The sequence below is a fragment of the Notolepis coatsorum genome, assembly GCF_963971535.1.
Source record: "Notolepis coatsorum genome assembly, chromosome: 1".
NCBI lineage: Eukaryota > Metazoa > Chordata > Actinopteri > Aulopiformes > Paralepididae > Notolepis > Notolepis coatsorum.
The window spans coordinates 288,796,088-288,821,002 of record NC_140165.1 but is presented as its reverse complement, the minus strand read 5'-3'; the positions used below and the strand labels follow the sequence as shown (position 1 = coordinate 288,821,002).

At 42.1% G+C, this 24,915-nt stretch overlaps 1 protein-coding gene across 1 annotated transcript in view; it reads left to right on the top strand.

Moving 5' to 3' along the window:
- nectin1b (nectin cell adhesion molecule 1b) overlaps positions 1-24,915 on the top strand; it is a gene marked incomplete at its 3' end in the record, with an annotated part of 299,300 nt that overhangs the window by 251,902 nt on the left and 22,483 nt on the right. The window contains exon 9 of the mRNA XM_084330904.1: positions 1,479-1,580. Coding sequence (XP_084187030.1) covers positions 1,479-1,580 — 102 coding nt within the window. The remainder of the gene's footprint in view (positions 1-1,478; positions 1,581-24,915) is intronic.

Below are 24,915 nucleotides of genomic sequence, written 5' to 3'. Positions count from 1 at the left end.
TTTATCTCGCGCTGTGCAATTCCTAACCACCATCCTTGTGAACAGCCAGTCTGCACTTCATCATTATGTAGTAAGTTATGAAAATTGCCTCCCAATAGACATGCTGTATACAACTGCATGTGAAAGAATGCCTCGCCATGAAATTGAATGGTGCAGTTTGACAAGAGGAGATTAAACACACTGGTTTCAGAAGCTCACAGATTACCATATGCATTAACTATATCGTTCACTTCAAAGAGGAACTTCCAAACTTGAAAACATCTGTGGTATAGGCAGAGTTCACTGCAGCATGCTGTCATTTTTAATCATCAAGAGATGTGCAGTACATGTGTACAGTATCCAATCCAATATAAAAGTAACGTGCTGTTTCAATAAATATCCATTGTTTGAAGTCAAACCCATCATTATACAACTGAAAAGTGTTCATTGTAGCAATACTTGTTTTTTGTTTATTTGAAACCATATTACCAAGTATTTCGCAGAGAAATAATAAATAAAAACCTTTACGCAATATAGAGACAAAAGCCTTTTTATATTTAAAATAGAAAGGTTACTGTCTTATAGTCCAGTCTGAAATCCTTCAACCCTGAGTCTTCTTTGAAATGTGACAAATACAAAGCACAATGGTTGAAAATATATTATTCATACAGTAAGTGCCTTGTCTGAGGATTAACCTATATTTAAACATTTTAATTCAGACACGTTAAACTATTAAGGGTTTTTACAGTACACCAAGGCAGGGGGTCCATTTTACACTTAAACAATTCATCTTTTAATAGAACTTTACAGCAAAAAATTGTGAAATTTGCTTTGTTGTGGTTCCTCGACCATAGCAGCATCCAATATAATATAAAATAAAATAGCGTAGAATAAAATTAAATAAGATAAAGTAACAGCAAGATGACTATATACAATTCTAACAAAGTGTGCAGTGTGTAGATAACAGGATGCGCAGTATGCAGATATTACAGTACACAAGCGCCTTGGGTCTCATGAAAGGCACTATATAAATCAGAGAAATTATTATTATATTATTATTATTATACAACAACAAGAAAATACGCAAGTATGTAATGTGCAATGAACAATGGGCAAAAATGCAATGTGCAATACAATATGATTATCTTAGATTCTGCAAGGCAAAAAATATATACATTTCTCAAGCAAGTTCAATTCCCTACCTGTGTTTGGCTTATTATGTCGGCTATCTGTGAAAAACAGATTACATTTGACAAGTTAATTAACACACGTGCAGTGCGGACTTGTGTTTTAGTGTTCTAATGTTAAGGTCTAGTACTGGCATGTACACTGGAGGCAGTCGTCAGAGATACGCTAATTAAAAAGATAACTTGTCAGTGGGCTTAGACATACTCTCCAGCTCCAACAAGACCAGTTGGCTGCTTGGCTTGTGCTGGGTTATCATCCAAGCTCATTACCATCCTCCACCCATTCTCTCTGAGCTCTGGTGTCTCCTGTAGGTTGTTCATCTCGACAAGGACGAGGAAATGCAGAAGCTACCTCTCCAGCCTCCTTATTACGACATGGCGCCCTCCGACTCCATCCCCTTCGCTGATAAGCCGGTGAGTAGGGACGCCTTGAGCAAGTTCAATAGGTGCTGCGTGCCCCTCCTTCGGCATTGCAGCGGGGGAGGGGGCGGGGGGAATAATTCACTGCTTTCCTTCAGCAAATGGCATCTTCAGGTGGAAGATGAAGGAACTTCCTTTGGAGTGTTGGTAATATGCTTAACTGTGACATAATATTCACAGATTAAATGATTTTCCTGGTATGGTCGAGGGGAAAAGAAAAAACAACTCCCTTCAAAGCATTTGATCTGCCATGCAAAGGCTGGTCTCCAACACATTGTAGATCTCACAGAGGATCTACTCCGGTATTTGGCAGCGTAAGCAGGTGTGTAGGGGACTCTCTAATAGACGTCCAGTAAATCCACTGGGTTCTTTGTCTAAGCCTCTTATCTCGTCATTCCCGTCAGCACCAGTCAACCTCCTATCTGGATCCGATCCAGACGTCCTCTCTCTCTGTGTACCAATTCGTGTCCTGACCTTTGCCCTCGCCACTCTGGCCTCTACCTCCCCTCCCCTCTGATTCCCCAGTAATCCTCAAGTAATTACTTGTATGTGTTTACAGCCATCTGCAGACGAATCACAATGTAGTATTATTATTATTCCAGAGTCTCTGTGTCTAGTATCAAGTGTTTGTTTTGCCTTATCAGATGCCCCCTGACAGATAGGGTCAAGAGGGGTCCCATACCCTTTGCCTTGCCATACCGTTTATTGACATATTTTGGGATGTATATTTGAGGATATAGATCTTAGTTTACCATCATCCCCACTTAAAATGGGGCTAGATATGCACATCTAAAAAACCTTATATATATTTTTTAAAGGTTCACTTCACCCCTGCCCCCAAAATGTTTTGTGCACAGTGCTTCCCCCCTAGCAGCAGTAAGTGCAGTACAGCTTCGCTGGCCCATAGAGTTCATGTGCTTTCGTGAGCTTTTCTGCAGGTTTTCCACTCTGGGTAGTTTTCATTCGGTAAAATGTCTTTTCTCAGCACAATGTTTGAACCTAGAAAGTAATGTAATTATCATTATGCAAGACATTGGCAAAGAATGGATTTGGCACATATTCTTTTGGATGTACCGCTGTTTTCATCTTCAAACGAGTCTGTGTCTGCGTTTGAATTTGCCACAGGCAAAGTCTCAACCTACCTAACCTGACTTGTCTTGTGTTTTTTTTTCGTACTTTTTTTATGTTACCATGTGACAGAAAGTCGTGAAAATTGCTGTGACAGAAAATGCCGCCTCCTTTTTGCCAGTTGAATATATTCGACCAACCACGGTGAAGGAAGCGGTTGTAGAATGTAGGTGTCACATGTAAACATGACAGAGACATGGAACCAGAGACACTGTAGCATTGGAGAGTTCCTCAGAGAGCTTGTTCTCCATCCCAACCAAACATTTTCTTCATCTGCTCTTGTATGGTGACGACGAGTCAGACCAAAGGGAAATGTCCTCTCCGGACTATACACTGAGGGGAGACAGGAGGCAGGCAGAGGCAGACCAGAGGAGGGTGGCCCTCCATTACATGACCACTAGGGGGATCTGATCCCAGTCAAAATCCACTGTGACTTTCAATATGGGTTCAGCGAAAGAGAAACTAATTATACAGTAACAACACCTACTGTGTGTGTGTGTGTGTGTGTGTGTGTGTGTGTGTGTGTGTGTGTGTGTGTGTGTGTGTGTGTGTGTGTGTGTGTGTGTGTGTGTGTGTGTGTGTGTGTGTGTGTGTGTGTGTGTGTGTGTGAGACAAACGCTCAAATTCACATTTGGGTAATTGATGCTTATGGACAATACAACTGCTACAGTACAATCAACACCAGTATTACTACAAGCACCGCTTGCATCGCCAATGAGGCATTATGTGGATAATACCAATAATAAACAAACACACCTTTCATACCTGTATGCCGCACACAGAAAATATGGGGGGAACTGCTGAACAAGTCCTTTGTGCAGAAGATTGTCCCACGGGCCCGGAGGACTGCCGTATATCATGTGCATCACTCTTCAAGCGGACAGCGGACCTCGTTTTCATGGGGGTCTTGGTTTTTAGCAAGCTGCTGAAATGCAGACTGCTTTACAACCACCCCCCACACACACACCTCTGGCTACTATATGTGGGTGTAAACCTGAGCGGTAAATCACTGTGGTGTTCATGTCTCTACAGTACGTGACATACCCAGCCTTTAGGTAAATCACTGTGGTGTTCATGTCTCTACAGTACGTGACATAGCCAGCCTTTAGGTAAAAATCACTGTGGTGTTCATGTCTCTACAGTATGTGACATACCCAGCCTTTAGGTAAATCACTGTGGTGTTCATGTCTCTACATGACATACCCAGCCTTTAGGTAAATCACTGTGGTGTTCATGTCTCTACAGTACGTGACATACCCAGCCTTTAGGTAAATCACTGTGGTGTTCATGTCTCTACAGTACGTGACATACCCAGCCTTTAGGTAAATCACTGTGGTGTTCATGTCTCTACAGTACATGACATACCCAGCCTTTAGGTAAATCACTGTGGTGTTCATGTCTCTACAGTATGTGACATACCCAGCCTTTAGGTAAATCACTGTGGTGTTCATGTCTCTACATGACATACCCAGCCTTTAGGTAAATCACTGTGGTGTTCATGTCTCTACAGTATGTGACATAGCCAGCCTTTAGGTAAATCACTGTGGTGTTCATGTCTCTACTGTACGTGACATACCCAGCCTTTAGGTAAATCAATACTCCCCATGCATGATCACACTGTACAGTATATCTATCATATATAATGGGCTTTATCACTACAGAAAGGTACTGTATCATTCTCAGGTGCCTATGTAATATGGAAACTGATTTCCTCACAAATAAGCCATGCTACACAGCTTCTGTGCGGTGGAGATGCTTTTAATTAAATTATACTATGTGTGTGTGTGTGTTATGCATTTCATAATGATGATAGTTCTATCTCCCAAAATTATTCAGTAAGTTCTGAGGCATTGCATTCATGGCATGTGGGTTTTCTTCGTGTTTTTTTTTCATTGATCTGTCAAGCATAACTCAATTACTATCACTCTACTCCATGGATAATCAATTTTCTATGTTGGTAATCAAGGGTAATAAAGGATCATCTTTAATTCTAAGCGCCAATGACCTGAATGTTTGAGTTTGATAATCCTTCAATCAGCACAGCGGGTGGATTGTCATACTGTATTTTCCCTAACTTTGATATCTTGTGATAAAGCACGATTGCTGTTAACATGATTTTCAAAACATAATTCTATGAGGGAAATGCATTAATTCCCGGATCAGGGGGGTGTCATAGGCACAAAACAAGTATTTGGCCATTTCTTTAATATGATCTAGCAGTGATTTTTTTCCCTGATTGGACTCTTGTCATAATACTCATCAGAGATTTCTAAATATCCAATGAGGGAAATGTCCAGGGAAATGTGAGCTTATATAAAAATGAAATTCTGCAAAAAGGTTCAATCATCCGTCGGTAATCTCTTCTTAGACGGTGATTATCTTTATAGACACAGAACACCTGACGTCTCCCTCCATCATTCCATCTATTGTCAGACGTCAATTAGACAGACACAATCGGCTGACGTCTATTTCCTTGCATTTTCTCCGCCGAAAAGCTTCCTTCCCCTTATCTTCATTGCCTTCATTACCGGAGAAATGCAGACAGGCTAAAAGCTGCGGCGCTGCCATTTTCTCTAATCAATGACATTATCATAGCTCTCGCTCTCAGAGTAGCTGGGGGGGGGGGGATGCCACATCAAACAACATGAGTATAACAGTACACAGCGACATAGACGCTGAAGGCTTCACTCCTCCATACATGGCAGAGTGCAGATGGGAGGTTATTGGAACCAGAAGGCATATTCCATAAGGACTTTGGTGTGCGGCTGTCATTCAATTGTAATACAGTATTCTGTAAATAATAGGAAATTGGGAGAATTAGCAGCCCTGCCTAATTCCCATCTGCTCATCTTCTGTGTTGGGGGAGGGGGGGTATTATTTTATTATATGACATTTGCTGCTTCTTTTAGTACTTCCAGAAAATACCCCCCACCCACCCACCCCATTTCTGTCATATTTGACTTCTTTGGTCACATAAAGTATCAATATGAACATAATACTAAACAAGTTATTGCTAGACACAATCTAAAGACAACAATGGTCATAACCCGGAAAATGGGCCAAGGAAATCAAAACTGCATTTTGTTTGAAATGCATTACCATGTCATCTGTTTAATGTTGTGTCCTTCAAGTTGATGTTATGTTACATTTCATGATAAACTGTCACAGGAGCAAAACACAGTAAACATTTATTTTGCCCAGTCGTGCGCTAATGGTTTGATATGTGCCAGTTTTGTCTGTGAGTGTTTTCCACTTAAGTTTGACCCAGAGTATCTGGACTAGGTCTCTATTCTCTGGTGGATGAAAAGCTCATTCTAAGATTTATTTTAGTTCTTTCTTATCAAAGTTTTTGTATATGAACGCATTGGTTCTAGTATTGCACTTTTGGGATCTCAGAATGATTTCCTATGATAACACTGAGGTCTGTGAACCTGTAATGAATTAAAAAATCTAATAAAAGAAAAAACGTTGATTTTGGCGCTCAACCGCTGGCGAGATAACCCGAGAAATCTCGGGTCTGGCGCCCAATGTGTTAAGAACACGGCGCACACCAGTCTGTCAACTTACGACTGCTATTCAGGGATCCTAAATCCTGCTCTTAGTTAGGGCCGAATCCAAGACAAGGGACGTTTGGTGAATCCCCAAATCTGCCCTGAAAATGTATTACAGTAAGTGGCGCTAAGAGCAAGATTTGTCCTAAATCCCTTGGTGAATGAGACCCAATGAGGCAATGACTCAACTCAACTGCGGTCGACTCGATACTGGTTGAATGAATGTCTGTGACAATGTTTACATGCACATCAATACTTCAAATGTGGCCATGAGAATACAGCGTGCATACTTAAAGCTGAATACTTAAAGCTGCATTAACTTGTATTTTCGATTGAATGTTGCCGGCCATTTAGACCATTAAAGGTGCTAGATAAAAATGTTATGTATGTTTTTAAAATAATACATAGCTTTTAGAAAAGTAGAGAATACAAGTATTGCTTTCCCCTCCCTGAAAAATGATTGATTAATGAAAAATGTTTGCGGGTCCAAAATTAATGTTGCAGGCACTTGCTCTAGTGCAACATTTAGTCCTAATACATTAATGCATTTTTGTATATGGTTGATTCTACATGGTCCTCATTTCAAATGATCGGAGAACTTATTTAACGCAGCTTTAAAACTTGTGTCATGTAAATATATCATTGATCCAATTATGTTACTAAGGTCATAATCAGGGTACCAATATTCATACTGCAAAGTGCTGTGGAGTACTATCATCACACTCACATGGATGTTTGTTTGAACATGTAGGGCTATACACCATGATCCAAGAACGTGTTTTATGAGTTTCACAACGCTTGCCAGACAAACCTATATGTACAGCTACTGTCTTCAATTAAATCCAGCTCTCATGTCTATTGACTCTCAGCACTGGATCCCTTGCAGGGAAGTTGTATGTGAAGTACAGAAATAACATGAGCAATATGTCCTTTTTTTCTTTCCCCTGCTTTGCATGTGAACAGCTTAATCAAATTATTTTGATATACAAAATAATACGGTCAATGGCTAATTAATGTGTGCATGTAAACAGAGTCCATCTCATTTTCCGTTTATTGATGTCTCATCTTGGGAGTTTGTGTTAAAAAAGTATCTTTCAATTGGGCGGCTAGGTGGCGCAGTGGGCAAAGCGCTCGCCACCAACGCAGGAGATGCTGGGTTCGAGACCAGCTCTCGGCGTTGCTACCAGCTTGGCTGGTCGTTCATACTAATACAATTGGTAGTATTAGTGGGTGGGAAGCTGGTGGGTGGGGATCGGACGTTGTGGACAGCGACTCCTACAGGTCGGTTGGTGCGCCTGCGCAGTAGAATCAGGAAGCGACGGGGGCGGCGTGTTCCTCCCACGCAGACCCTCGCCGCAGAGAGATCGCGCTGTGCAGGTGAAAAGATGCGACGGCTGCCTCCTCGAGTACCGGAGGGGACACGTGATGCAAGGCTTCGTCCACATTGCAGCCGGCTTGTGGTAGGCATGGCCTAACAGCGTTCGAGACAGGGGAGGGTAGGACGAAATTGGGGACGGGAGAAAAATAGAAAAATGGGGAGAAAAAGTAGATCAAAAAAATAAAAAAGTATCTTTCTGTCATTGTCTGCTCATCATATTTCATATCTGCAGTCACGGTCGATCATCATGTGCCCATGGTCTGCCATGTTATGTGTGTCGACATGCTTCCTCATGCTATTATTTTACATTCATCTCTCCAGCAATCCATTACTCATTATCATGATGAATGTACAAACTCCTCTCATGTCTCCATTGCCATCGTATCTCTGCTTTAAAATATTTCCACTCATCTTTCAGACAGTCTATCTTTTCTCCTCATCTATCTCTGTCTTTTTCATCTGTCCATCTAAAAAAATGATTCTGCCTTCTTTCTCTCTCTCTCTCTCTCTCTCTCTCTCTCTCTCTCTCTCTCTCTCTCTCTCTCAATCTCTCTCTCGCTCTTCTTCCATTTACGGCTGTCACGCGCCTCACACACCTTTCGCCCTCTCTTGTCTCCAGAACTCTGGCCACAACGACTGCGATGTTCAGTACGCGGAGCTGGATACTGCGGCTCTGGCCTCCTCTCCCAGCCCACGAAGCTCTGTTCACACTGGAGGGGATCTTGTCGAGTATGCAACCATCCAGCCTAGCTCACACTAGCGCATGCTATTGTAGGCCTTTCCCCCTCAGACTCTGGCCTCAAGGTACACAGACTGATGCACCTCTCCCACCACCACCACCCCCTCCCCCCTGTCATCAAAATAACACCCTCACTTTCATTATGCACCACCCGTCTGTGTTGCACATGTGCTTCCCCTCTTGTGTCTTGGTTAGCCTGTCCCTCCAGGAAATGGCAGTCTTTTGTGATTGCAAATCGAGAATGAATGCAAATTCGACCGAACTCCCACAACATTTGCGGGGACTTATGTAATTATATATACTTATTATTATACTTACACAACACACGCACATAGTTTAGCGGATGCGTCTATAGGCAGGGGTCACAAAACGGTTAGGAGAAGTTAATTCATTCATTTTCGTTCAGCTTTTGTTTAAACTTGAGGGACACTGCGGTTTCCCTTATTTACAGTGATGTTGAATATGCAGTTAAAAGAGATACGATAACACAACGATAATACAAGATAAAAACATGTAATCACAGACCAAGAGAAACAAGATCAAATAAGATAAAAAAAACATGTAATCACAGCACAATATAAACAATATCAAATAAGATAAAACATGTAATCACAGTACAATAGAAACAAGATCAAATAAGACCAAAACATGTAATCACAGCACAATAGAAACAAGATCAAATAAGATAAAACATGTAATCACAACACAATAAAAGCAAGGTAAAATAAGATAAAAACATGTAATCACAGCACAATAAAAACAAGATAAAATAAGACAAAAACAAGAAAATCTGGCTATATTGTAAAAGTACAATGGTAAGTGATCAAAGTTTTGAATTGTCCAAAGTTTTGAAGAATATCAAACCTTAAAGTGCATTGAAGTGTGTTCCAAAAGTATGGAGTACTTGGGAACCTTAAGCATAACTAATCATAAGTACTTACCAGTCACAGGAGTCTTCAATAACGTTGAATGGTAATCCATTTTATGAAGAAATTGTTCTCTGATGAAATAATATCTTTGTTGGCAGACGGCTCCTTCTTATCAACACTACTATCTAACGTAATAGCATAATTAGCAAGCATAGCATGTGTAGCTCGACCTGTGTTACGTTACTTATGTTTGGCTAGGAAAGACCGTGGCTCGGGAGGTACTGTAGAGCAGTCGTCTGGCATTCCAGAGGTTCCCGGTTCGATTCGAGCTCCTCCCGGACAGCGTGTCGATGTGTCCTTGAGCAAGACACTTAACCCCTAATTGCTCCCGATGAGCAGGTTGCAACCTTGCATGGTTGCCTCTGCCGTCGGTGTGTGAATGTGTGAGTGAATGTGTGAGTGAATGGGTCAAATGATTGCAACAATCACAAAACTCTGCGAAATCCTGGAGGGACTAGTTAGCTTTTGTTTTTTTACCCTGTTGCCGCTCTCCTCCAGGACGTTGATGGAGGTGATGATGGAGTATTTATTGTTTACTGTTTTTACACAACTTAATAGCAGCAGAAGTGCCGAATTAGCACATAAATAAGAGAACATAACGAGATCAAAAGACTCCTACACTAACAAAAACAAATCAACTATAGAAATAATATCCAAAATATTACTCACTGGCATCATTTTTAACAAAGTCCTATCTGTCACACACCAGCCTCCGTTTGTCAGTCAATCTCTGCATGCGTGGTTGGAGAATATGTTTGTGTAGATGGTGTTTTCTCTCCCTTGTAGAAGCTGCAACGTTTCTGTTTGTCTGTAATACAGTATGGTAGGGCTGGCCCGAATACCATTTCACAGTATCCCAATACTCACTCTCAAAGACACTGTCTAACAATAATCTTAAGGTCTCATAATTAACCACAACATTAAGCAAGTTTGTTATCATAGTTATTGTATATCCTTGTTATTGTATATTGTATATCATTGCCTTTTTTCGGTAAAGTAACGAAGTGTCTTTAAAAAAACAGAGCTTCAACACTCACCTTCACTGCTCTAGCCTCAAACATAAGCCGTGCCGATTATTTCTCAGCTGCGACAGGACTGGGGACACCCTCACGTCACAGCACACACTTATACCCACTGTATGTGGATCAAGAGAGGCTCAAAATGGCACACAGCGGCAGACGTATAAAGCAATGATTTGTATCCAGATGATGATCCAGATCCACAAAATGTATTAATCTGGCTAAACTGTGGTGGCTGAGAAATTACAGATGAAGGAATATAGCCGAACGATCGGTTACGATAGTTAAACCTCACATTGAACAGAGATGTGTCAAACCCAGTGTCAAACACAGTCCTGTCATAGCTGTTAATCTTGGGATGGGATTAGTATAGCTGCTCCATCTCTGGAAACGTTGGAGCAAATTTCCAAACAGGTGTTATTTGGATAAACTGACCACATATTGGGAATCTAAACGGTTACATTCTTGCCGATTTTTTTTTTAAACTTAGTTAAGTGACATAATAATGATACTTGGCTGTCCCAAAGGATCCATCCATTAGATCCTCCAAATTCGGAAAAGAAGCTGCATTTCTTGGCCGCATTTGAAGGAGCCTTTGAAACGGGACAGCCTCAGTCACACCACTGTGACACATTCGGCCTTCAAATGCAGCCTTTGTCGGATGCAGCCCCTGAATTGAGACACAGCTACAGTCTGCAGTTGCCTGAGGTGTGACCCTGTTGTCTAACTTGCCCCCCCCCTGCAACAGTAAAAGTGATATGAGTTCCGCTTGCTTTTGCGTTTATTATAATATTATAAAAACAAAGCTTCCAAATCCTGAATTGAGCTCCGAAATACCTCTGTGATGAAAGAAAATACCCCGCTATTCAAATAGTTCAGGCCAGCCTTACAGTACGGTCTTAGACATTTAGTTGCATGACAGTCTTTTGCATGGGCATATCAGAGGAATGTTTAATGTTCCTTTGCATTAATATAGTGTGTAGCAGATGTGAGATTACAACAGAATAATGATGTTTTATAGGTATTGTGCAATATAACATTATGACAGTGTGATATAACAATTGTGAGATGTCCAGTGCATTATCTCAAGTGATTTGTCTGTACTTTAAATAATTAATTGATAGGGTAAAAAACACCTCATCTCTATTATATTATTAGGTCCATAGGAGGGAAGATTGGGTAATAGGGTAGGGACACATATAATACTCCAAGCAGTGAGCACTGCTCCAAGTCTTCATTATACAGATGGGAAGCCAAATGCAAAGCATGTTGGTACATTATGGTACAAATCAGCATGTGCCCAGACTGGTTTTCCACAGTATGATATTCTTGAGGCAAGGTAAGACAAGCTACAGCATAATGAAAAATGCCGTGAGCTATTTAAATGGCTGAAACTGTATTTTCATTGAAAACAAAAACTTGACTGGGGTAAGTTAATACAATAATAGCAGATAACTTTTTTTCACAAAACATTTCTGTATTCAATTTCTGAAGTGTGACGGACCATTACACAACTTAATCCACCAAGACTGTTTCAAACAACCTTTTGAATATGGACATAAACACACTTTGACATTTGTATTTACCTTACTTGCCAACTAGTAACCTTTCCTATGAAAAAAGTACATTATTAGATAATAGACAAACGCTAGATTTTCTTCAGCTTGCAGATAGTCATAGACTTGAAGCCATAAAATTGATCATATTATTTTTTACATGTTCATATCCCCAATGTTGAGGATGTGATCAAGTTTCATAGCTGAGAAAATAACGTTTATGCGTGTTTCATTGATTTTTAACTCTATAACAGGTCATTTTTTACCCAAACATAATAGGAGGGTCAATCAGTCATTTATGTGGGAAAATTATATGGTTTATGTAAATATACATTACAATAAACTATGCTCTGGGAAAAAATGGGTCCCTGGGACACTGAAATGTTAACATTTTACATTGCAGGGTGAGGAATTCTGTTTACAAATATATTTACTATTCAAAGAAGCATCTGCTAGGTTTCTGTTTGATTTATTGATTCATTGATCAAAATGAATTGATGATTAAATGAGATAGACTCTAATTCAAATAATTACATTATATTAGCAGCATCTGCGAATGTAAACAATTATTTCAAAAACGTGCACCTTTAAATAAAGTGATAGACTACAGGCTAGTATTTGTAGATGCCATAGAGTCTACAGTAAGTGCAGCAGGATATCTCAATACACATGATATGCCTATAGTAAGCCAATAAACATTAAAGCAGTTCATCATTAAACAGTTTATTATAAGGTTGTGTGAATTAAAAACAAGGAACACATCATTTTGAGCAATATCTATGGGCAACAATCAGGGTTACGAGATGAATTGTGAACAATCACACACAAAGAGAAGTGTGTGGTACTGTATTTCTCTCGAAAAGAGTTTGCCAGCGAGTACACGTGTATACTGCAGTACATGCAACACAGCATATCACAATGAAAAGGCCTGTACAATAGCACATCAAAGAGCTTTACGGTATGTATTTCATGGAGTCTGGTAAAATCCTCGACCCTACTGGTAGAGTAAATCATCAGTGCTACTGCTGTTTCATCCTTTTGGAGAGCAACTACGAGAGGAGCCCTGACTTCTCCTACTTTCCACTTAGAAAATACAACCTCAAATCTCTTGAAACACCAAGCGCAACAAGTTGTTTAAAACGGTTGTCCTTCATCAATTTAAGCCAGCTGTGCTATTGTGATCGAGCCTGAAGAAGTAGCCTTGCAGCAGTGGCCCAGGAGGTAGATCGGTCATCTGGTAATCGAAAGGTTCCCGGTTCGATTCTCGGAGCAAGACACTTAATCACTAACTGCTTCCGATGAGCAGGTTGGCACATTGCATGGTTGCCTCTGCCGTCGGTGTGTGAGTGAATGTAAGGCACAGGATAAAAGCACTATATAAATGCAGTCCATCCATTTGTTACTGAACTGCTGGTTCAGGAAAAAAGCTGCTGGTTTTCAGTTAATGAGCTTTCAGACCAGAGGTTCTGCGCTCTGCATTGCAGTGGGTACCGCGTCCGTCAAAAACAATGATCTAACTCAGCACGGCTCTGTCATTGCGGCAGCCTGTGCATCTGGCTTGAAAGCTCCTTGAGGTGTTGCTACCCTGACGTTGCTACCCTGATTCAGGTAGCCTACAGTGTGTTGGGCTACCCCATTTTGACGGTATGAAAGGAAGCAATTCTGGGGAATGTAATGGCAGTAATGTAACGAGTAACATAATAAATGACTGCTCCCAGAAGTAAAGTACAAATATTACTTTTAAAATGAGTAACGAGGAATATTTGAGTAACACACTTGCCTTAAATTTGGTCTTGATTCTTGAGTCACGTGTTGTGTCTTGTGCTGACTTGGCCTCGACACGGATACAAGTGTCTTTTGTGCAGATGCATGAGGTTGTGGTTTTCCAAGAATAGAATTCCAAGATATTCATGATGGGCACCATAAACTTGAACACTCTTTTATGTGTTCTATCAGCTCTGGATAAAAGGTGATATAATTATGGCAAACCCATGCAGTAGTATGTTCAACAATTAATACGTTTTTTTTTTTTTTTTTATCTTTCTTCCCCTCCTTTTTCCCGATTTTTTCTCCCATCCCACCCTTCCTGGTTGTTGCGTACTTTCCCCTACTGTTGGTCCGGGAGACCGGAGACTGTCACATGCTTTCCTCCAACGCATGTGCAGCCTGGGGCAGGCCAACCTGGCCGCGCAGGTTCTCACCGGGGAGAGTGTAGCGTATGGGAGGCCACACTATCTCTCCTTAGTTCCAACCCTTGCTGAGCAGGCGCCCCGACCGAACTGTAGGGGTCGCTGTCCACAACGCCCAGGACCCACCCTTCAGCTTTCCCACCCCCTGATACAGCCAATTGTATCAGTGTGAGAGGCCAGCCAAGCTGATGGCAACGCCGGGAGCTGGATTCGAACAGGCGAATCCAGTGTCTCCCGGTGTTGGTGACGAACGTAATCTCCGTGCGAAACCTGCCCCCCGCGATTAATACGACTGTTAAAAGCTAAACAGGAAATTACATGCTACAACATGGCCTTTCTGAGCCTACAGTACATGTGTGGACAGAAGTCCATACTTCTGCTGTGTCTCGTCAGTTCTGGTAGGTGTGATGTCCACTCAAATCAAGAGGCATCAAACAATTTTGCAATGAAAGTAACCGGTGCATTTATTATCCGTCTCCAACACTCCGACTTTCACTTTCATATGCCTCTCGACCCATAAATCCTTGCTCTCTTAAATGTCTATTCTACCACTTAGATCATAATTTTCACATCATTTAAAAAAAAAAATTAGAGAGGGTTACAACTAAATAACAAAAATAGTTTTCATTCAATAACATTTTCTTTTGAGAGGTAGATATTATTAAGCAACATAACTCTTTTATTTTCATGACCAGTGAGCTAATTACAAAGTCTTTAAGTCTTTAATCAAGGCTGCTTTGTAACTAACCTTCTTGGGTAGCTAGGGGGGTTATGGACGTCTGGGCCCGGCAGTGCAAGTGGGGGTGCCTCACCCGGGTCAGTGTGGTCAAGCCCAGGTCCATTCTGTTCTGGCTCGATGCTGTCATCTTCCATAGTGGCTGGTGTAGGCCGTACCAGTGAGCAGGGCACTTGTTTTAAAGTGTGATGTGTTCCACTTGCTGCCCATGTTGTGCAGTAATGATTGTTCCTTTAACTACAAAGACTTATAATGGATGATGGTAAAAAAGGACTTATAATGGGTGATGGTAAAAAGGACGTACTGTATAATGGATGATGGTAAAATGACTTATTATTGGATGATGGTAAAAATTACTTATAATGGATGATGGTAAAAACGACTTTTCATGGTTTGATTGATTGATTGAAAACTTTATTAACAGATTGCAGAATGGGTACAATACAGTACGGCTCAATACACACAATTGTTAAGGGGATGCAGACCAGAGAAAGACTTTCGTCTTGTTTACATCAGGGTCCCCCATTTTCAATTCATCATGACATTTATGACATTTACCGGGGTAAATGGTAAAAGGGACTTATAATGGATCATGGTAAAAAAGGGGGTCTTTTGACCAACACCTGCATGGTCTCCCACTTTCAGAGCAGAAAAGGGATGACGGAGACGTCTGTCATGATGTCCTCTGATCTTCTCTTGTGCGTGTCTCTGGCTCTCACAAGCTGCACGACGATGTCCCAGTAGATGCCCTGTTTGCTCTCAGGAAGCCATTCAGTTCTTGTTGAGTGTTTCTGTGTTCCAGTGTTGCAATTCTGAGTGTCTTTCTCAGGGTTTTCATAAAATGTTCCACTTTGCCATTCGCTTGGGGTCAATGTGGAGTTACCTGTCTATGGTGGAATTCCGGGTACGTAGCAAACCTGGAGGACTCTTCAGAGTTGAACGGTGGGCCATTGCCGCTCTTGGAGAAGCTGAAGTTTTGTAGTTTCAGCAGCCAGCATTAAATTATGGGTGAACGATGGCTTGTTGAACAGGTACAAGTGGATTATGGTTGGTTAACGACTGTGAAAGTGTGTCAAAGAAGATATAGCTGGAAGTGAAGACAACCCCAAATCACAGCCAGAGCCTCCCTCTCAGCCTGTGACTGTGACAGTGACAGTGTTCTTCTGGCATAGGCAAGTGTAGCATACCATCGTAGTCAGTTTGTGTCAGAACAGCCTGCAGGCCTACAGGGCTTGTGTCCACGACAACCTCAGTGTGTTTTGATTGGTCAAAGTAGGCCATGACCATGTCACTGCTCAGAGCACTTTAAGGCCAGATCCGGAATGAAACGTCCACAGTAGGAAACTCTGGAATTCTCCAGAATTCTGTGGAGCTGTGGTCTCCTTGACTGCTTCCACCTTCTTGGGATCCACCAAAATGCCTTTGTCTTAGAACACATTTCCAAATAACTTTGGTCTTGTTAAATTCAGACTTGTCCATATGCTGGTCACTCACCTTGGTGAGGGAATGGGCCACCACAGTTGAAACACTCAAGGACTGTTGATGTGGGTCGCCGAGGTCACTGTTGGCTCTTACGCTCTTGATAGCACAATGCTAAAACACTATCCAAAGCTGTTTCCAGGGATGCAGGGCGGCTGCAGCACCCATACCTGTTGGCGGGGAGTTGTAACTGCAACGCCAACAAGTTTACTAAACAAATCAATTAAAAACGTTTATTTTTTTTAGCATTTTAGTGTAAGTCTATAAAACACAGTTGTTGTTTTTTATGGCTGAAATCCACACTGCTTTTTAATGATATTTTCTGTGTATCTGACCTGACGCACAAACGCAGTGCAAACACACAGCCGATTGAACGTGAAGGATCACACTTGATGTGGACCAGTAATGAGAACTACATGTTTATCAAAACTAAAAATAAATATCTTTATCGGATTTCTTTATTGGCCAAAGCCAAACAACAAAAACAGTTGACTCTGAGTCCCTGCCGGTGGACACAGACACATGTCACTCCAGCAACCGAGAGGAGAGAACATCGGAGGCTCAGCACTAGCAGCTAGCTAACGAGGTCAATATTGTCAACAACATCGGATGGTGCTTCTATGGAAGCAGCTAACAACAACTCTGTTTGTGTCTGTGAAGAGCCTTTCCAATTACATTATAAGCCCCAAGAACTTTGCATTCCCTGCCAGTCGGTATGGAAAGGAAAAACTCACCGGATCCTTCAACTCAGGCTGGTTTAAACAGTGGACATGGCTTCACTATCTAAGAGAAAATGATAAGGTGGTGTGCTTCTTGTGTTGCTCTGCTATAGAGAAAAAGCTCAATGCAGAAAGGATCAGGGATGGGGGTTTTGTGAAAGGAGGATTTAACAACTGGTGAAAGGCATGGGGAATATTTAGGGAGCATGAGAAGTCCCATCAACACACAGAGGCCATTAAAACTGGCAGCATTAAAAGGAACACTGATTAATGTGCTGCTCTCACCACCTGTTGCCAAAGACCTAACGACTGCACAGACTGTTTTGGAGCTGGCCTTTCGGTCTGTGATGTTCTTAGCCCGTGAAGGGCTACCGATGCGAGGCCTGGAGAACTGTGACGGGGTGTTTTGGCAGCTGATGTTGGAGCGCACGTATGCGCAGGAGATTCTGGACATTCATGTTCTTAGAGGGAGTTTATTTCTACCTTCAGTGTTCTACCATCTTCTTAAGGTAGGCTAATGTGTTTTTATTATCTCTCCTGCACCGTGCATGCTCACTTGCTTGGTCTTGGTCACAATAGTATACTGCTGGCGGCTGGAGGGTCTGATGTCACTGTCTTAGCACTGAAATGTTTCAGCACCATGGACAGTGATTTGTGTTGTGGTTGTCACATTCTGTCACACTGACTGTTGCCTATGATTATTCATATTTTCAGTTTTAAGCTGTGTAATCTGTTAACTCTGCATCTGTTATACGACCCTGTGTGAAGTGCACAGTATGAAGTTCAAGTCCCTTGCTGAACTAATAAATCGTCTTCTGAATAGGAAAAAACCTACTGCATTTTGTGTGTGAATGTCCACATGTTGGTGTTCAAGTTTGCTGTCGGTTGTAATGTAAAATGTTCTAGAACTGGTGTGAAATGTTAACCTTTCAAATGAATGGAAAATCACGATTGATGCGCATGCATTTGATGGCGTTATTATATAAGACTTCTTTCCGCACCCCCATCTCTGACTGAGTTTCCCCATCCCTGGTAGTATCTGACCGTTTTTCCATCTCAACTGCTTGTGGTTCAGATGCTTCATTCAATCTGGCCATTTCAAGGAGTTTTGTCAGTGTTATTGTGGGATTGGTGAGAGTTTGTCTCCTCAGCTTGTGAGAGCTACAGCTTTGTACAATGTGACGTCTGATTTTACAGAACTCACAGGATGCAGCCAGTGTGCATAGGTGAACATAATATTCTCCAACTGTCATTTTCAGATTGTGTAGATTGCCTGAATTTCCATTTGTCTTTGGTGAAAAATAAGTAGCAAGTACCTCATTGGCTTTCTCAAAGTCCTTATCCTCTCCTCTATTGGGAAGTGTGACAAAACATATCATACACCTGTTCTCCAGCATAGTGAAGTAGCATAGCACATTTCAGAGTGTTGTCCTTGATATCAATAGCATGCAGGAAATCAGTTTTTTCCCATCTTGGTCCCAATGACCCAGGTGATCCACCCTGAATGTAAAAAACAGAGGATGATTCAGCTGTAGCGGAGAATACGATTCAGCTCGGAGAGCACGATTCAGCTGTAGCGGAGAGCATGATTCAGCTGTAGCAGAGAGCACGATTCAGCTGTAGCGGAGAGCTTGATTCAGGTGTAGCGGAGAGCATTATTCCCTTTAAAAAGAAAAATTATTTATAAAAAAGAATTGGCACCACAATCATCCAGGACCGTAGCGACATAGGTTCCTTTCATTCCACTAAATCTTCATCGCCATTGTGATGTCTACTCAAATCAAGAGGCATGAAACAATATTTTGCAATGAAAGTAACCTGTGCATTATTATCTGTCTCCAACGTCCGTCTCTCACTTACATTGTTTTTTTAATTGTTTATATATACTGTTTATAGCCACATAACTCCTTGCTCTCTTAACACATTGACGGCCACAGGGATTAGACAGGCCCACTCTATAAGGCCAGTTTATCATAATAAGGTTTAACTATGCGTGAGGGTGTTTGTAGAGCTAAATCTATATTTTAAATTATTGCTATGTGTCCATTCTCATTGTCAATTGACACTATAAACCTTCCCTTCAATATCCCATAAAGAAATACTTTTTTCATCAATACGTTCCCATTTTATAGCGTCGTGGATATGAACGTGATATCGGATTGGTCTGGGGTAATAACGTTAAATCGATTGGCGTTTCGGCCCTACACAAGCTAGAGATAAAAATCTAAATGCATATGATCGATATCATGTTCCACCATGAATGCATGAAAGGGGGGGGGGGGGGGGGGGACGTCGTTTCTGATTATTGATTACCAATTACGGCATTCGTTATTGTAGCCTCATTCACTGATCGGCTGGTTGGCTATGATAACAAGGCCTGATCAGCATGAAATCTACGTGAAATCATTCTTACCTGTGGCCGGTTGGATCCCAAAAAGGATTTCCCAGTTATTGATCACCATCTGGTAGATCAATATGTCCATTGGCTGATACCATATTCCTTTACTGCATACTGAATTCCGCGTCGCAAAAAGTATTCCGGGCTACACAGGCTACAGACATAGCTTTAGGCTAACAGAAAAGTCCAGCCATGATGAAAAGAAAAGTGACACCGGTCTGTAACAGGGAACACTGCATTATCGAGACAGCGCCACTACCAGGATCAGGCCGGTAATGCACTTTTCCAAATCTCAAGAGTATGGTATATCTGCAGTGCCGCTCCGTGACATTGAGTAGGTTATTAAAATGCAATAAAAGCAAAAACAAGCTTATCACTTATATATACGTGGTTGGCCTTCAAGCACTGGCGCCGAATCACGTATATATACGTGGTTGGCCGGGAATGTGTTGAAGGTGTATTCTACCATTTAGATATGAACATCACAGTAGGCATGCTCAGAATGGCCATTTCAGGACTCAATAACTCTGGTATGAGCTGAGGGAGACATTCAAAGGCAGATCTTTGAGAAATCACGCTTTGAAAGTGCCTGATTTCTAGCATGTTCCAGTCTTTCATATTATGTCCACGGAACACGTCCATTGTGTTAGAGTTTGTTTTGGACCCGCCGCTTACATTACTTACATTGCTTAGGATTTGCCGCAACAGTATCACAAGCACAGCGAGTTGTTCAAGTGCAAAGAGGCGGTGCAAGGTAAAGGATGGGCATACAAGTCCATGAGGCTAGTGATAGGCCTACCTCTCACTAGGCTGTTTCATCCCTATGGATTCCATAATGAATAGGTCCTCTTAGGCCGTAAGGTGAAGGCTGTATCGTTTCATCCCGTTCCCACTTCGACGGACTACGCAATTTTCACTCTGGGTGAAAGATATATTGGTGTAGATTTAGGAATAAAAAGTTCTCCATTTACAATCCTGCCCGTTTTGCGCAATCATAATTTTAAAGTCGGGACTAGATCTTTCCTCGCGAACGGATACTTGGTCACAGTCACGTAGCGTAGTTTTATTTGACGTAATTGGTGCGAGTTTGGTCACGTATCTTGCGCTCAACCAATAGCAGCTCTCTTTGTTGCGAGGATACGGCCGCCGGGCTACAACAAATTACATCCACAGATTAACGTTACATCAGAACAGGACGAAAATGGACAAAAAACACCTTCTAAAGTTTGCAAAAAGGTTTGTAAACAATGTTATATGCATCTCACGTCCATTCAGAAAGAATGTGTACACGGTTTTACACAGACACGTGGGATAGATATAGAAACTGCATCGAACGGTGGCTTAACCTACCAGGCCAGAATCATACCATTGCGGAGACATACAAACATTGTTTAGAGATCGATTTGTGTCATAAATGTCATGATATATATCTGTATATCTGTATGTCATCAATGTCATGATGAATTGAAAATGGGGGACCCTGGTGTAAACAATACGAAAGTCTTTCTCTGGTCTGCATCCCCTTAACAATTGTGTGTATTGAGCCTTACTGTATTGTACCCATTCTGTCACATCTTGAGTACTGTCCCGTAATATGGTCATCAGCAGCAAAATCACATATACAGAAACTACAAATAGCTCAAAATAAGGCTGCAAGGCTAGCTCTCCACTGTTCAAAGCGCACTAACATTGGAGTTATGCACAGACAATTATCATGGCTTCCGGTTGAGAAACGTCTGCAATCCCGTCTAATTACTTTTCTCAGAAATGTTCAAGTTGTCAAAAAAACACAGTATTTTTATGATAATATCGTTTTCATAAGAGAAGAACATGACCATATGACCAGGCAAGCTACGTCAGGCCATCTAATGGCACCTAAACCGAGAACAAATCTACTAAAATCTTCTGTGACTTACAGAGCTATCATGGAATGGAACTCATTGCCAAGCTACTTAGCTGAAATAGAATCCAAGGCCACCTTCAAGAGGAAGTTAAAGTGCCATCTGCTGACGAGCATGCACTGAGCCCTTATGGCATAGCGGTGAAAACCAGTTGACTGTTGGTTGTGTTTAAGTTGATGGCGGTGAGTGCTGCTCAGGAAGCACTATTTGTTTGATTTTAGTTATTTTATTTGAATGCTTTTTGCTGGTGGATATCTTGTACAATATCATCCTAACTGATGTTGATAGTGATGTAATTGATGATGTGATTGATATTGATGTTGATGATGATGTAATGTATTGAATGTTGTTGTATATTTGTGTGTGCTGGACCCCAGGAAAATATAATTTTGTCAAGTGCAAAAGCTAATAGGGATCCTAAATAAACATAAACATACCCATTCTGCAATCTGTTAATAAAGTTTTCAATCAATCAATCCCCTCGCCCTATATATCCCAACCCCAGTCCACACCCTCATCCACCACCCAACCCCTCATCCACCATCACACTTCCCAGGCAACACTGACGTTAATCATCCTCACCACTGTCATCTGAGTCATCATCCCATGTAGCTCTACTGTATATCCTCAGTTTACTTAGAAACATTTGCACAGTTTCTCTGGTTTCTCTGGTCTGCATCCCCTTAACAATTGTGTGTATTGAGCCGTACTGTATTCTATCCATTCTGCAATCTGTTAATAAAATGTTCAATCAATCAATCAAGAACTCAGGCTCTCATCTCCTGACAAGCATGTAGGCCTATGGATTTGACAATCCATGTGTGCACACAGGGCGAGGGAACAGACGAAGAATGGTTCAACCACTGCCCGGTGGGCCTGAGAGGGCAAAGGGCTAAGGGAGCACTACCCTGACAAAAAAGCACCTCTGGGTAGGCCAATCCCCCACTCAGAGGTTTAACTTTTGATTACGAAAACACTGACAGATAACTTGAGCGCAAGGTCTCCAGGTGGTGGATCCGAAATGGAAAATGTGACGTCTGCTAGCCAAAGCCTCTGGGAAGCTAGGAGATCGAATGTCTTCCCAACCAGGAAACCTACAAAGATTGGAACATGGAATGTGCGCACCATGTACGAAGCAGGGAAAGCTGTTAACATCGCAAAGGAGATGCAAAGCTATGGCTTACACATCCTAGGTTTAAATGAAACAAGATAGATAGGTTCAGGAGAGAGCAGATTAGCATCCGGAAAACAGATACTGTACTCCGGACATGAAGGAGAAGGCACCCCACACACGCAGGGGGTAGGCATCATGCTCTCAATACAGGCAGAGAATGCTCTCATTGAATGGGAACCAGTCTCCTCTAGACTAATCACAGCAAAGTTCAGAACGTCTCATCCAAGAATCACACTCAGGATCATTGTGGCATACGCACCAACCAACGATGCCACAGATGAGTCAAAGGAGGAGTTCCATGGAAAACTACAAAACACACTACTCAAAGCAATGGAAAAGGAGCTTGTTATACTGATGGGCGTCATGAACGCCAACGTGGGAAAAGATACGTACCAGTCATGGGACAGCAAGGAGTGGGCTGCAGAAAAACGAAAATGGGCAGATGTTTTTGGACTTCTGTGCAGACAACAGCCTGGTAATTGGCGGAACCTTTTTCCCACATAAAGAAACCCACAAGACCACATGGGTGTCCCCTGATCAGAAAACATGCAACCAAATCGATCACATATGCATCAGGAAGCAGTTCAGACGATCTCTGCTCGATGTGCGAACAAAGAGAGGTGCAGATGTGGGATCAGACCACCACTTAGTCATAGCAAAGGTACAACTGAAGCTGAAAAGGGGGACCCCAGGAAACAGAACAACAAAGTATGACACCAAGAAACTGGAAGAAAAACTACACCAGACGCACTTCCAGATCACACTGAGGAACAAGTTCCAGGCCCTGGCTGAAATGGGCAATGGGGAAGAAGAAATCGACGAAATCTGGGAGAACATCGAAAACGTGTGGCAAACAACCTACGAGGAAAGTCTGGGAAGAAGAAAGAAAGAAAACAAAATGTGGATCACCCAAAGAACATTGGACAGCATGGAGGAGAGGAAAAAGGCAAAGGACCACCTCAACAATGCCAGGACGAGAGCAGCCCAGGAGAAGCACACAAAGGAATACAAAAATAAAGAAAAAGGTCAGGGTGGACAAGAGATGCTACTATGAAGAGCTTGCTACACAAGCAGAAGAAGCAGCGGGACAGAGAAACATGAGAGAGGTAGAACATCACCAGGAAGCTCTCGGGGAGAAGGATGAGATCAGAGAAGACAAGGCAGGAAACACACTATCCACAAAGGAAGAACAAACAAGGAGATGGGTAGAACATTTCACAGAGCTGCTCAACAGAGCACCAGCAAGCATCCCAGCAGATAATCAAGCAGCTACAGACACACTCCCACTGAAAATGACCCCCCCCAACAAAAGAAGAAACTAGGAAAGCAATATCACAATTGAGAGATGGGAAAGCAGCAGGAACAGACACCATTCCGAGTGAAGCATTCAAGACCGACATCACTACAAGCATCAAAGCACTCCATCCCCTCATGAGGAAAATTTGGCAAGAAGAAAGGATACCCAAAGATTGTAAAGACGGCTACATAGTGAAGGTACCAAAGAAAGGGGACCTTGCACTATGCAAGAACTACCGGGGGATCACGCTACTTTCGACTGCCAGCAAAGTCTTCAACCGGATAATTCTAGATAGGATGAAGACTGCCGTTGACATGCTCCTCAGAGACCATCAAGCAGGATTCCGGAAGGTCATGCATAGACCAGATCGCCACACTGAGGATGATCATCGAACAGTCCCTGGAATGGAACAGCTCCTTATACATCAACTTCATTGATTTCGAACAGGCCTTTGACAGTCTAGATAGGAACAGTCTGTGGCACCTGATGGAGCACTATGGAATCCCACCGAAGTACATCAATATCATCAGAGGATCATATGACGGGATGACAAGTAGGGTACTGCACAGAGGGGAGCCCTCAAACCCGTTTGAGATAAAGCCTGTGAGACAAGGCTGCCAGCTGTCCCCCTTCTTGTTCTTGCTGGCCATTGATTGGACCATGAAGAAGACAACCGAAGGAGCCAGAAATGGCATCCAGTGGACACTGATGCACCAGCTTGAAGACCTCGATTTTGCAGATGACCTAGCTCTCTTATCACATAGTCACCAGCAAATGCAACAAAAGACCAACAAACTAAAGGAAACAGCCTCAACTCTTGGAATGAAGATCAATAGGGTAAAAACCAAGATTATGAAGATCAACACAAAGTGCCAGCAAAACATGGAGATGGCGCCGCTACGACCGGCTACCTGTCTGTGCGCTCCGTCGAGACTGTGCTTACTTTTGTTAATATTTATAGTTTTAAGAGTTTTGTCTGTACCAACAGTAGGTGCATTTAATGTGTATGACCGTCAGTCACTTATAGACATTGGATTACGGGAAACTTACCGACTGGATTACTCTCTGGATCAGCTCTCTGAACCACAACAATGGCCTGTTGAGATCTTGAGGACATCAATACCGGATCTCGCCCC